The following is a 14,207-nucleotide window of genomic DNA, read 5'->3' as shown; positions in this document are numbered from 1 at the left end:
CAGAACACACGGGGGAGGGCAAGACCTTCGAAGGGCAGAGTGGGGTGGCAGAAAGAGCCTTGGCCATGACTGACTCATAAAGCAGACTTCTTATACTTGCTCTCAGATTCATGTGGGCAAGAAATAAACTGCTGTCTTTTTAAGTCACTATGTTTTCAGGGCTCTGTCACAGCCACCGAACTCATATCCTAAGGAACACATACCTAAAATTATTCAACGTGGCCAGGGATGGAAGCTTCTGCTATTGCTAATACTCTTTGACTGTTTTTTTGTGTGATATACGTATATTAATGGGATCTTACAAAACACAAATTAATTTGTAAAAAGAAGGATGGAGGGGAGCCGGGGTGGCTCAGTCAGTTAAGCATCTGACTCTTGATTTGGGCTCACATCATAATCTCACAGTTGTGAGATTTAGCCCTGTGTCAGGCTCGGCATTGGGTGTGAAGTCTGCTTGAGATTCTCTCTCTCCCTCTCTCTCTGCCCCTTCCCGCGCATGAATGCACTCTTTCTCTCTCTCTCTCAAAAGAAAAAAAAAAAAAAAAAAGAATTGCGAAGCCTGCTTAAAAACAAAAAACCCTACTTTCTGAAATCATATTACATGAATTATCGCTTCTCGGCCTTTTGGCTAAGATCAAGTGAAATCATATTACATGAAGACCAAAATATAAAGACAAAAGCAATCTGATCTTTAAGATACATTTCTGTGAGAATGAAGGTGGACCCTTACTTTTGCCGTATATACAAATCAGCTCAAAAATGGACTAAAGACTTACACGTAAGATAGGAAGTGAAAAGACAACCCACGGAACTGGAGAACATCTCTGTAAATCATATATCTGATAAGGGACTTGTATCTAGAACATGTAAAGAACTGTTAAAAATTCAACAACAGAAAGACAACTCAATTAAAAATGGGCAGAGGATCTGAATAGACATTTCTCCAAAGAAGATATGCAAATGGGGGCACGCCTGGGTGGCTCAGCTGGTTGAGTATCAGATGCTTGATTTTGGCTCAGGTCTCGATCCAGGGTCATGGGTTCCAGCCCCGCATCAGGCTCTGTGGTGAGCATGGAGCCCGCTTGGGATTTTCTCCCTCCCCCTCTATCTCTTCCCCTCTCTCTCCCTCTCTCTCTCTCCCACACACACACTTGTACATGCTCTCTCAAAAAAAAAAAAAAACATTAAAAAAGAGGACACACAAATGGTCAAAAAGCACATGCAAAGACGTTCAGCACCATTAGCATCAGGTAAATGCAAATCAAAACCACAGTGAGACACGCCTACCCACTAGGATGATCATAATCAAAACAACAGACAATAACAAGTGCTGGCGAAGCTGTGGAGAAACTGGAGCCCTCATACACTGCTGGCCAGGCTGTACCAGTGCAGCCGTTGCGGGACACGGTCTGACACCTCCTCGACTAGTGGGACACAGAACTACTGTATGACCCAGTACTTCCACTCCGGGACACATATGTAAGGAAATGAAAACACACGTCCACACGGAAATCTGTACTTGTGCGCACAGCAACATCATTCACAGCGGCTACAACGTGGGACCAAAATGTCCATCAACTGATGAATGGAGAAGTGAAATGTGTAATATTATCCTGAAATAAAAAGGAATGAAGTATGGACACAGGCTACGACACGCATGAGCTTGAAAACGCTACACTAAGTGAAAAGAAGCCAGTCACAAAAGGACAAATGCCATATGATTCCATTTACACAAAATGTCCGGAATCAGCACAGTTATGAAGAAAGCAGACTAGTGGCTACCCAGGGCTGTAGGACTGAGGTAGCTGCTACAGGGCATGGGAGCTCTCTGGGCTGATGAAAATGTTCTAACCCTGACTGACGGTTGTATAATTCTGTGGAGATACTAACAACCATTGAATTGCTCACTTGAAGGGTGAAACATTAAAAAAGGGGGGAGGAGGGAGTGCCTGGGTAGCTCTGTCAGTTAAGCGTCCGACTTCAGCTCAGGTCATGATCTCAAGGCATGTGAGTCTGAGCCCCACATTGGGCTCTGCGCTGACAGTGCAGAGCCTGGAGCCTGCTTCAGATTCTGTGTCTCCCTCTCTCTCTGCCTCTCCCCCACTCACTCTCTGTGTCTCTCAAAAATAAACATTAAAAAAAATTAAGGGTGAATTTTATGGTGTGTGTTATATCTCAACCAGGAAAAACAAATCAGTCTATGGACTTAAAAATTAGCAGCTCTGTAACGAATACAGACCAGCAACTTGCATGTGGTACCTGGTCAAAATCTATTAAAAAAAAAAAATTCAATAAAATCTGAAGTTCTTGACCAGGTCTAGAGCTCTCCATATTTCTCCTTGGTCAGGTGCTGGCAGCACGAAGCAGGAAGCAAGGAAGCCATGGAGAAACCCCAAGTACCTAAAGTATTTCCTAAAGTATTTCCTAAAGTATTTCCATTACCTAAAGTAATGGTGGCAAAGGAAACGTTCCGGGCAAAAAGGTACCCTCCGCTCTCGGGGCCCCACCGCGAGCAGGCAGGTCTTCCGTGCCCTCTGGATAAAACAGACAGATGGCTTTCCTTCAGTGTCCAACAGAGCGGGCTCCATGCAGAGACACTCTGTGGAAACAGGGCTGTGTGGTCAAATAAGTGTGAAACATGCCACATGCTCTCTTAGACAGTCACAGCACATGGCAAAGGTTCTGAGAAGTCCAGAAGCAAAGAAACCTGCTCACTTCTGCGGATTCCGGGCTCTGCATGGAAAGCACAGAGGCTTTCCCCTGCATATAACATCTATTGACTCATGCTGGAAAGAGGCTAGAAGGCACAGTTTGTGGGATGAAAGAAGAGACTATCACCTACGGGGGGTCCTTTCTTCATCCCATCCCCACACAGACACGAAGCACAAAGACAGCAAGATGACAGCGAGTGATTGATTATTGAATGTTCCGGGGCTTCTGGAGCCCTTGCTCTCGGATGTGTCAGTAACAACGGCGTTCTGAGGTGCCCTTTAGGGAGACCTCGTTTGCCCTTTTGCCAAAAAGCGCATCATGTAGACCACCAGTGACTCAGCGCTGAAATGTGTGGTTCCAGAGCCTCAGGGTTTGAATATTTTAATATTAGAAATGTAAGAAAAGATGCCAGGAAAAGACAGAACAGCTTCTGGAACTCTGATGATATTTCCCTATTGATGCTTTTTATGGTTTCTGGCTTCCGTCGAGTCAGAGCTTACATAACACGATGTAAGTCAGGGGCGGTCAGCGGAGGGAAGGAGGCAACATCAGTGATGGAAATAAACTCAATTTCAAGAACTCTATAGGGAAGCACCTGACGTTTTGCTCTTTGAAAGGAATCGATACCAAATTAGAGGATGCGGTACGAAGCACTTGCAGTCAACAACATGAGCAACCCCATAGGGCCAGCCACAAATCGGGACGGTGGCCCCGGCCTCTGCCCTAGCGGCCCCCCAACTTTGGGCAGCTGCTCGGGCTTCCAGCTGCTCGGGCTTCCAGCTGCTCTTCTCCTGCCCTCACCATCTCTCACCAGCACTCAACGGTACGCTGTTCCCCTGCCACCCAAGCATCTCCCCGTCCATGGGCGTCACCCTCCTCCTCTGGGCCCCTCGGGGCTCCTTCTGTACCTACAGGACCTCCCCAACCACCCTGCCCATTCCGATAGGAAAGCCAAACCCACAAAGGTCAGGTGAGCTTCCTGCAGCCCCAGTATGGCTCTGGGACCAGAACTCTGGCCACCCTGTGCCAGTGCAGGAGCTGATGGGCAGAAATCAATGTAGCAGCCGCAAAGACTCGTGTTTGAGAATGTAAACTCCCGCAAGGGGTCCATTTGGTCACACCCGCGTGCTACCCCGACTTTCAGCGGTCACCAGTCACCCTCAAAACCCGACATTGGAGGGAAAAACCAAGCCACTCGCCTGATTTGAGCCAGTTGGCAGTAGCAAATGGCAACAGCGATATGATGTTTGGGTTTAGAATGTAACCTCAGAGGCTCCTGGGCAGCTCAGTCAGTTAAGCGTCTGACTTCAGCTCAGGTTACGATCTCATAGTTCGTGGGTTCAAGCCCCGCGATGGGCTCTGTGCTGATGGCTCAGAGCCTGGAGCCTGCTTCAGATTCTGTGTCTCCCTCTCTCTGACCCTCCCTTGCTCACACTCTCTCTCTCACTCAGAAATAAACGTTAAAAAAAAAAAAAGAGAATATAACCTCAAAGTTCAAAGAAGGCATACAGCCATACTCCTATGGTGATTTTAAGTTTGAATTTCAGAAAAACCGCATTATGCCCAAGGTGCCGTGCCGGCCTTACATCACTAACAAACACCATGTGTCAAAATCCAGAGTCTTGACATGCAAAAGACTTGACGTGCAAACTAATCTGGAGACTTTGACTATGTTGACATCTGCAAAAAGAATATTTCCACTCTGAAAATTAGAATAGGAAAATTGAGCACTGAGTGTAATGTTCCATTTGGAATTATTTCAGAGATTATTAAAAAGAGGTGAGAAGGAAGCTAGTGAGCCTTTTGGGGCTAAAATAAAATGATGATCATGAAACATCACTCTCTGTACCTGCTAAAATAAGTTCTTAATTTCTTACACATAAAAGTGTCTGGAATTGATACAGTGCATTTCACGTCAGGAACTCCATCCCCTATACGTACATATATATATTCCTTTCATTTTTATTTTAGAAAGCATGTGCACCTGACTGGAGGACAGGAGCAAAGGGAGGGAGAGAGAGAGAAGCAGCTCCGTGCTCAGCGCAGAGCCCAACCCAGGAACCAATCTCATGACCTAAGTCAATATTAAGAGTCGGACACCTAACCAAGTGAGCCACCTAGGCGCCCCTCCATCTTTTATAATGTATCATCTCATTAAGCCCCTGTTAATATGACCTCATTTTATTTGTGTCACCAGATTCTGTAAGAAAACAAAATCCAAGAGCTAGATGTTTACATGTTTTTGTTTTTTGATTTTAAATATTATTCAACCATCACAGCCCACAAAGAATCTCAAAATGCTCCTGAGTTTTTCTTTTAAATGAACAGTTGAAAAGAATCCAGGTTTTCTTCTGAGTAGGTGAAAGTAAAACAGAGAGATAGCTACACGGGACTGAAATTTTAACACAGGTTTTTTTTTCTATTTCAATATAACAAGAGATGACAGCAGGTGATGCCTGCCTTGGGCCAGGGCGAACCACGCACACATCTGGCTCTCCTCTGTTACGACCCCGCAGAAGAAGGCAGGCCTGTGGCTGGTCCTGAGCATCCCTGGATGCTTGGCACATACCAGGCTCTTCCTAAGTGCTCACTGATTTTGAACTTGGCTTTCATACTGGAAATAAGCAGTTAAAAAGTCTTTTTTTTCTTCTTCTTTTTTTAAAAGTAGGTTCCATGCTCAACATGGAGCTTGAACTCATGACCCTGAGATTAAGAGTTGCATGTTCTACTGATTAAGTCAGCCAGGTGCCCCCAGCAATTAAAAATGTCTTTTCTTTTTTTTTAGGGAAAAAGCAAGAGAGAGAGCACGTGCATACATAATTAGGGAAGGGGCAGGGAGAGAGGGAGACAGAGAGAGAGGGAGAGAGAACAATTTTCTTTTAAGTTTATTTATTTTGAGAGAGAGAGAACATGAGCAGGGAGGGGCAGGGAAAGAAGAAGACAGAGAGAATCCCAAGGAGGTTCCACACATTGGTGGAGCACCCATAAACCACGAGATCATGAAATGAGCCAAAACCAAGACTTGGACGCTTAACCGACCGAACCACCAGGCGCACAAAGAGAGAGAGAATCGTAAGCAGGCTCCACGCTCGGCACAGAGCCTGACACAGGACTCGATCCCACGACCTTAGGATCACGACCTGAGCTGACATCAAGAGTCAGACACTCAATTGACTGAACCACCCAGGTGCCCCAGGCAATTAAATCTTAAGCAAAGGGAAGTTGGGATGACACTGTCTATCTTTTCAGCCTGGAAATCTTTCATTCTGGTTATTTTAAGATTAGCAATTTAAAAAAAAAAAAAAACAACTTGACATCACCATCACTAACATTTCTGTAGTCAAANGGGAAGTTGGGATGACACTGTCTATCTTTTCAGCCTGGAAATCTTTCATTCTGGTTATTTTAAGATTAGCAATTTAAAAAAAAAAAAAACAACAACTTGACATCACCATCACTAACATTTCTGTAGTCAACTAATTCAAACAGACCCTGATAATTCATACTGTGTGCTCTGGGTTGAAATTTACAGTCTATGAAAAGAGAACAGGGAAGAGAATTTTATAGAAATATTTACATTTCTCCAGAGATCTACTTCTTTTTTTAAAATATTTATTTACTTTTTTGAGAGAGAGAGAGAGACAGACAGAGCATAAGCAAGGTNTTACAGTCTATGAAAAGAGAACAGGGAAGAGAATTTTATAGAAATATTTACATTTCTCCAGAGATCTACTTCTTTTTTTAAAATATTTATTTACTTTTTTGAGAGAGAGAGACAGAGCATAAGCAAGGTGGGGGGGGCGGCGTACAGAGAGAGAGGGAGACACAAAATCCAAAGCAGGCTTCAGGCTCTGAGCTCTCAGCCCAGAGCCTGATGTGGGAATTGAACTCGTGAACTGCTAGACCATGACCTGAGCCTAAGTCAGATGCTCAACTGACTGAGCCACCCAGGCGCCCAGCTGGAGACCTACTTCTAATCGATGGGGGACTTCCTTTCGCCTGTCCAGGGTCCATACTGCCTTCTTCTGGTAAAAGCCTCCCAGTTTGTTTAGGGGAGCTAGCCCTCCTCACTGGTCATAGTCTTGGTGGTCTAACGAGGAATGTGTCTGCCCTCCCCTTGCCCAAGAAAAAGGCCAAGGGCCTGTTATCCCATCAGATACCTTTCCCTGCGACAGGAATCTTGGACCAAGCGCCCCGAGCACTGAGGGCGAGGTGAGAGCAGATTCACTCAGTCAGGGGCGCTCAACACACTGTTAGTTCCTGCTGCCAAAACATGGCCGCCCTGGGTCAGGTCTTCTTCCAGACTGGTTCCTGCTAGTCAGCATGCTTCCCACAGCCTCCAGCATGTTCTGGACAGAGATGGATTCTGCGGCGTACAACCACAGAATCCTGACTAATGCACAGGAGCTCTCCAAACCCGCACTGACCAGCAACCCCTCCCTGGCTGATTCCGGGTCAGCCTGATCCACGGACTGACCGTACTGAGCAGGGCTCTGTTCGTCTGCTCCGAGCACTGTGGGAAGTCTTTGAAATAATAACATGAAGTTGGTGAAAATGTTTCCTCTCAGTCTCGCCAGGTTCCTCCCTGTCGCTGTCAGGATAGCTGTGTTTGATGATGGAATTATAAATAAAGCAGAAGATTCAATTCCTATCAGAAAAGAGCTTTAAATAGATTATATTTAAAGAGAATTGAGCTTTCGGTCAGAAAATCAGGAAGCAGGGGTGCCTGGGGGGCTCAGTCAGTTCAGTGTCCGACACTTGGTTTCAGCTCAGGTCATGATGACCCCAGGGTGGTGGGATCAAGCCCCAAATAGGGGCTTGACACTCTCTTTCCCTCTCCCTCTCTCTCTCTGTCCCCTCCCTGGCCTGTGAATGTACACTCTCTCTCACTCTCTAAAAAAGAAAAAAAGAAATGCAAGAAGCAGACAAACTAGTAACTCAAAGTGAAACTGAGGGTAAACTTAACATTTTCAAAGCTTTTATTTATCCTGTTTTAAAATAAAAAACCAGGGGCTCCTGGGTGGCTTATTTGGTTAAGTATCCGACTCTTGATTTTGGCTCAGGTCACAAACCCATGGTTCATGGGATTGATCCCCATGTCAGGCTCTGTGCTGACAGCAAGGAGGTTGCTTGAGACTCTCTCTCTCTCCCTCTCCCTCTCTCTCTCTCTCTCTCTCCCCCTCCCTTGCTCACGTGTGCTCTCTTTCCCTCTCTCAAAAATAAATAAACATCAAAAAAAATTTTTTAGGGACACCTGGGTGGCTCACTCAGTTAAGCGTCCTACTTGATTTCAGCTCAGGTCATGACCTTGCAGTTCGTGGGTTCAACCCGCATCAAGTTCTGTGCTGATGGCATGGAGCCTGCTTGAGATCCTATTTCCCCCTGTCTCTGCCCCTACCCTTCTCTCTCTCAAAATAAATAAATAAACTTAATTTTTTTTTTAAATTTTACATTAAAATAAAATAAAACAAAATTAAATTAAATTAAAATTATAAACTACCAAGTCAGGCCTTGGGGAAGGACAAATTATCCAGGACGACATATGTAAAAGGACCATGAACCTGTGAAGCGCTGTCCCAAAGTTAAGGTGTAATCCCGGTGTCAGCCTGGACCTGGCAGCTCACCTTGGCCAGGGACGAGTGCCTTCCGAAAGGTTTCCTTCAGGGGGCTGAGCCCGTGCAGGAGTCCGTGGCTGGGGGAGATGGCGACGTGGGAGGTGCCGTAAATGGCCTCGGGGGTCGCCGTGTAGGCCGTCAGCTTTTCTCCCGTGACTTGCCCGTCCACCTGGCAGGTGAAAACAGAGTCATTCCGTTCCTCGGTGCCCCTTCCGGGCCGTGGTGCTCCCAGGCCACAGCCCCTCCTCCCTACCCTCCTCAAGCCTGCTGGGGCCAGTTTCTGGCTGCAGACCCAGGCATGCAGGGCCCTGAAATGGCCCCTGGCAGGGGCAGAGACGGGCAGGAGGGAAGAGGATCTGGGAGAAGCCCTGCCTGGGTGGCCACCGCCAGGCGTGCTTGGCGGCCCCCAATACAGGTGGTCAAAGCATGCTCAGAAAGAAGCCCCCCCATCTCCCTGGCTCCTTCATTCATGAATCAAAACCAACCATCAACATGATGTTGTTTCTGCCCTGACAAAGGGGCTATACTTTCCTCCAGGACTGAAGGAGGAAAGAAAGGCAAGAAAGGAAGAAAATTAAAGGCATCTTTTTTTTTTCCCATATATTTAAGTCCTCTGCCCATTTTATGACCTGATCATTTGGGGTTTTTTAATTTTATTTATTTATTTATTCTTTTAATGTTTACTTATTTTTAAGAGAGAGAGAGAGAGAGAGAGAGAGGGAAAGCACAAGTAGGGAAGGGGCAGAGAGCAAGAGAGGGAGAGAGACACAGATTCTGAAGCAGGCACCCGGCTCTGAGCTGTCAGCACAGAGCCCGACGTGGGGCTTGAACCCACGAACCTACGAACTGTGAGATCATGACCTGAGGCAAAGTCAGACACCTAATTGACTAAGCCACCCAGGCGCCCAAAGGCATCTACTTTTCTACTCAGAAAAAGTCACTGAGGCTAATACCATTTTGAAGAAGGAAGGACAGCTGAGCTCATGACTGAGTGCTCCTAGGGCTGCTGGAATGACTTTTAATGAAGAGGTATACATTAGGCATCAACTGAATGCACATTATATGACCTAGAGGGGACAGGTGCTCCTTCTTTCACACGTTTGTTCAAATGTGCTCATGGCACGCCAATGACATGCAGGTCTACACCAGGCCTGAGTGCCAGTTAGGTGTCACTTACGAGGCCTGGTCCCTCCCCTGAGACATCTCATTTTCAGGTGGGGCCAGGAACGGAGACAGAAACATTTTCATTAAAAAATGCTGAGAATGGGAGAGAATGTGGAAGACATTCCATGTACGGCGGCCAAACGGCTCAGAGGCCCACAGCCTTCACCCTGGCTGAGGAGCAAAGGCCTTCGACATGGGGGTGGGGGGAAACCAGACCCAGCTGAAGTGGGGGCACAGGACCCCCAAATGAGAAGGCCTTGAGAGCTGGAACAAGTCGCAGCTGGACTGAAACTCAGAAATCTGACCACCTTCTCTGAAGAGCGGTAAGAGGATGTGGTCATTTCCGGATTTGGTTTTCAAAGTTTCCGCTCTCTTACGGGAGGGCTTCTCGTGCCTGCAGTTGGGGTGGGGGGGTCACTTCTGTAGGGGAGCTGGCACAGGGCAGTGTGAGCTCTGCCCGGTAGACACCAGTATGGCTGCCGGTAGGAAGAGTCTAGAAAGGTAGGTCAGTTTTGCCTCTTGGCTGCTGTCCCCTCCTCCAGTTCTAGCCTAAGGAGAGGGATGAGTGTGGAGCTAAAGGAACAGAGCACAAAAGCCCTGAGCAGGAAAGAGACATCAGAAGAATTAAGAAACAAACACAGAAGCCATGAGGTGAGAAACGACAGTATGACAACTATCTAGTCTGGAGGGACAAGAAAAAAGGCTGCGGGGCGCCTTCCTGAGTAGGTGGGCCTTGAGTAGTGACCTTTGAGCGGTATTTCTGCACAGGCCAGCTCTCTGGAAGCCCCCAGTCCTCACCAACGTCAAGTGTGCCCAGTTTTGAGATGGTGGTAACCTTGGTTCTGCTGGCTTTTAACCTGCTTTGTGACATGAACCCCTCTGAGCCCTGGGCCCGCTGCTCAGGAAAACGCCCACACAACAGGGCACACATCATTTCCGGGAGTTCGTGGACCCGCCGAAAGCTCTGTATATATACGTGCATTGTCCAGTAGGGTGGCCACTAGCAATATGAGGCCACAGGGCACGGAGAGTGGCCAGGACTGCTGTACGTGCAAGGCAGCACACATCTCAAAGACCCCATACCAAAACCGGAATGTAAACTTAATCCCTCAATAAACGTTTGTCACTGGCTATGGCCTGAAATGAGAACTTTTGGTACACAATGGCTTAAGTCAAAGCATGTCATCAGAATCCACTGCTGTGTCTTTGCGCTTTAAAAGCATGGCCACTACGAAGCCTGAAATGACGTGTGCGCCCCGCGGTGTTTCTCCACGCGACAGGGCCGCTGCGCTGTCCCAAGCTGCAGGTCGGCTCAGCGCCTCCGAGGCCGCAGAAGGGGATTTGGGAATCGACAAGAGATGCTACTGCTCAATCACCTTCAATGTGAAGTCCAGATGGCAGCCCACACAGTCCCCGATCCAGTGGGCCTGCATGCCTTTGATTCCATACCACTCCGGAAGGTCGGCCAGCGCGTCCTGCATGGCCTGTAGGGGTGACAGGAGGGGGAGGCGGTACTTCAGAAACAGCACACGATGGGCAGCCTGGCTGAGGCAGGAAAAGCGGGACAGTAAGGAGGCTCCAGATTCAGCCCCCTTCTTGTCCACCTGCCAATCCGAGGAGCCCGGCCAGGGTCGGAAACAGACCCTCAGCACGACTCAATTCGGTGAGATGGGTTTGGCCGATTTCTCTATTCTGAGCGGGCCAAGGTTTCATGGAAGGAAAAAAATTAAGGAAAAAAGACCTTAATTAACATCCTTGATGAATGCATTGAGTGCGTTCTCTCCCATGGTCTGGGAGCTACGCAAAAGAAGTTCAAGTTTATGAATTTTGAAACTTTAAGATAAGCAACTCAATGGGGATGGCATTCTACAACTCACCTGTATCAAATATAGAACATGATAGGGGTGCCTGGGTGGCTCATTCAGTTGAGCATCTGACTCTTGATTTCAGTCATGATCTCATGGTTTGTGAGTTCGAGCCCCATGTCTGGCTCTACACTGACAGCATGGAGCCCGCCTGGGATTCTCTTTCTCTCTCTCTCTGCCCCTCCCCTGCTCATTCTCTCTCTCAAAAACTTAAAAAGAAAAATAGAACACTATATATTACATCTCTTCATTTTAAAAAATCAGCATAAAAGAATCTATCACACTGATTTCCTATTAGAAGTGCAAATCTATTTTCACAGTTATTTGTTTTGTCTACTTTTACTCCTAAATTCTGACAAAAGGGAGGCTTTTCTATAAATTACTCTCTATGGCTTCAACTACATGCCATCCCTCAGCATTTGATGATGAGACACATTCCTTCAACAGATGGATTTAAAAGTAAATCACATATTTATAATATGAGAAGTCCTATTTGTTTTATTTTTATTTTATTTTCAAATGTGTATTTATTTTGAGAGAAAGGGGAGGGGGCAGAGACAGAGAATCCCAAGCAGGCCCACACCATCAGTGCAGAGCCTGACATGGGGCTCGAACTCATGAACTGTGAAATCATGACCTGAGCTGAAATCAAGAGTCAGACGCTTAATCAACTGAAACACACAAGTGCCCCAAAGACTCCAAGCTTAAATTCTTAATTGGAATTATGATTAATTCAGGCAACACAGTGATGCTTTACTTGTCCAGTGTTTTGCAATTCACACAGTGCTTCTACACACACCTCTTCCCACATACTCAGGGGTGCTGTGGCTCACTTTCAAACCCATGAACTTAGGCCGAGAGCACCTCTCCTCTCTGATGCGAGGCTGTGGGAGCAGACAAGCCAGAAGGACCACCCACATTTACTCACATTCTTTCTCTCCAGCACAGAGATTTGCACTGTCATGCAATAAATAACACGCAGCATTTCCTATACCCATCATCTGGCTACCCATCCTGTCTCTATGTGATAGAGTCTGGAAGCTCCAAGATTCAGAACTTTCTTCTGAGGCAGAAACTGTGAATAATGGACCTCGTCAAGCTGGCCGGCCGTGTGTTCATCCGTTTCTCTACTCTACCACAGTGTATTAGCCACCTGCCCCTCCACACTGGACCTCCTCTAGGCGCTGGGGGCCCGGGCAGATCCAAAGAGGACGTGCCGGAGTCTCCACCGCGAAGTCTAAATAATGCACACAGGCAGCCTGCTGCTGGTAGTCGGGGAACTGGTCAAAATTCAATGCCAGATGCACTTAGCATCACAGAAGGTGAGATACGGGTCCTGGACACGGGGCAAGGGGAACAGGAAGATAGCGGGAAGGCAGGGAAGAAAGGAGCAGAGTGAGGGACGGGGAGACACACAAGAAGAGATGAGTAGATGGACCCCCTGAGGAGAAGGAGAGTCACAGGAGCCACAGGGGAGGAGAACAAGGCTCCGAAAAGGACAGACAGGCAGGAGAACAAGGGAGAATTTGAAATGGGCACATGGAGCAGGGGAGGGAATGAAAGGTGGGGACGAGCAAATTCTATCATGGCGGGGGAAGGGGGTGTATGCCCACCGCAGGTGCAAGGAACAGCGCTGCAGTGGAACAGGTTTCTGGCTGCTCAGTGACACGGTGACCCCTCCTGCGGCAGGGCTGGCAGTCTGGAGTGACGAGCAGGGGAAGGAGGAACAGAGAGCTATGGGACATGAAAACGGAGGTCAGACACATGCGTGCCAAATGGAAGAGGGAGCACTGGACAGCCTCGGCCATTTCAAGTTGTCCTTTGAACACAACAGTGCACAAGGCCTTAATAAGGGCAGGTCCCCTTCCTTTCTGGCAGCAACGAACCTAATAATGATGGGACACTCAGCACGATCCTCAACGCCGAGACCCAACCACCCAGCCGGCGTCTGTAGGTCATTTCCAATAACTGCTCCTAGGCTTCTCCCATTTCTGGACTGTTCCTCGTGAAAGTTGAAAAATGCCTTTTAAAGATGAAACGTAACCAAGAAGAAACTGGGGAGATTTTAAAGCCCACCTGGTAATGCGGAAAGAGGGCCCGTGAAAACCAAATAGCTGATATAGAAGATACAGGAAAAGTGTGAGGGAAGTTTTAGAACTTGAGAGTTCCCTGTGATCTGTGCTGGGGACACGATCGGAAATGCTCATGACACTTTCGTACTAGGCTCGTGTGCCCAATTTCCCAGAGTACAATTGAGGGCATGATCCAGGGGAAGTCTGAAATACTTGATGGTTTGCATAAAGTTTCACATAAGGAGTGAACTTTTGACAAGGTGACAGGATTCCTGCTCCAATTGCTCATTATGCTTCAACTAAAGGGACGTGTTTCCAGGGGTGCCTGGACGGCTCAGTCACTCAAGCNTTTAGAACTTGAGAGTTCCCTGTGATCTGTGCTGGGGACACGATCGGAAATGCTCATGACACTTTCGTACTAGGCTCGTGTGCCCAATTTCCCAGAGTACAATTGAGGGCATGATCCAGGGGAAGTCTGAAATACTTGATGGTTTGCATAAAGTTTCACATAAGGAGTGAACTTTTGACAAGGTGACAGGATTCCTGCTCCAATTGCTCATTATGCTTCAACGTGTTTCCAGGGGTGCCTGGACGGCTCAGTCACTCAAGTGGCCGACTCTCAGCTTTGGCTCAGGTCATGGTCTCACAGTTTCGTGAGTTGGAGCCCTACATCAGGCTCTGCACGGACAGCGTGGAGCCTGCTTGTGATTCTCTCCCTCTCTCTCTGCCCCACACTCTCTCTCTCAAAATACATAAATACACTTAAAAAAAAAAAAAAA

At 47.4% G+C, this 14,207-nt stretch overlaps 1 protein-coding gene across 3 annotated transcripts in view; it reads right to left on the bottom strand.

The window, feature by feature from the left end:
- Positions 1 to 14,207, bottom strand: part of LARS2 (leucyl-tRNA synthetase 2, mitochondrial) — a 236,287-nt gene that overhangs the window by 53,332 nt on the left and 168,748 nt on the right. For all 3 annotated transcript variants that reach the window (XM_077776920.1, XM_077776921.1, XM_077776922.1), the window contains 2 exons: positions 10,868 to 10,975; positions 8,337 to 8,496 (listed from right to left, as the gene is read on the bottom strand). In XM_077776920.1, the coding sequence (XP_077633046.1) occupies positions 8,337 to 8,496; positions 10,868 to 10,975 (268 nt within the window). The remainder of the gene's footprint in view (positions 1 to 8,336; positions 8,497 to 10,867; positions 10,976 to 14,207) is intronic.

Source organism: Crocuta crocuta, unplaced genomic scaffold (assembly GCF_008692635.1).
Source record: "Crocuta crocuta isolate KB4526 unplaced genomic scaffold, BGI_CrCroc_1.0 scaffold77, whole genome shotgun sequence".
Lineage (NCBI taxonomy): Eukaryota > Metazoa > Chordata > Mammalia > Carnivora > Hyaenidae > Crocuta > Crocuta crocuta.
This window is presented reverse-complemented; position numbering and strand designations above follow the sequence as displayed.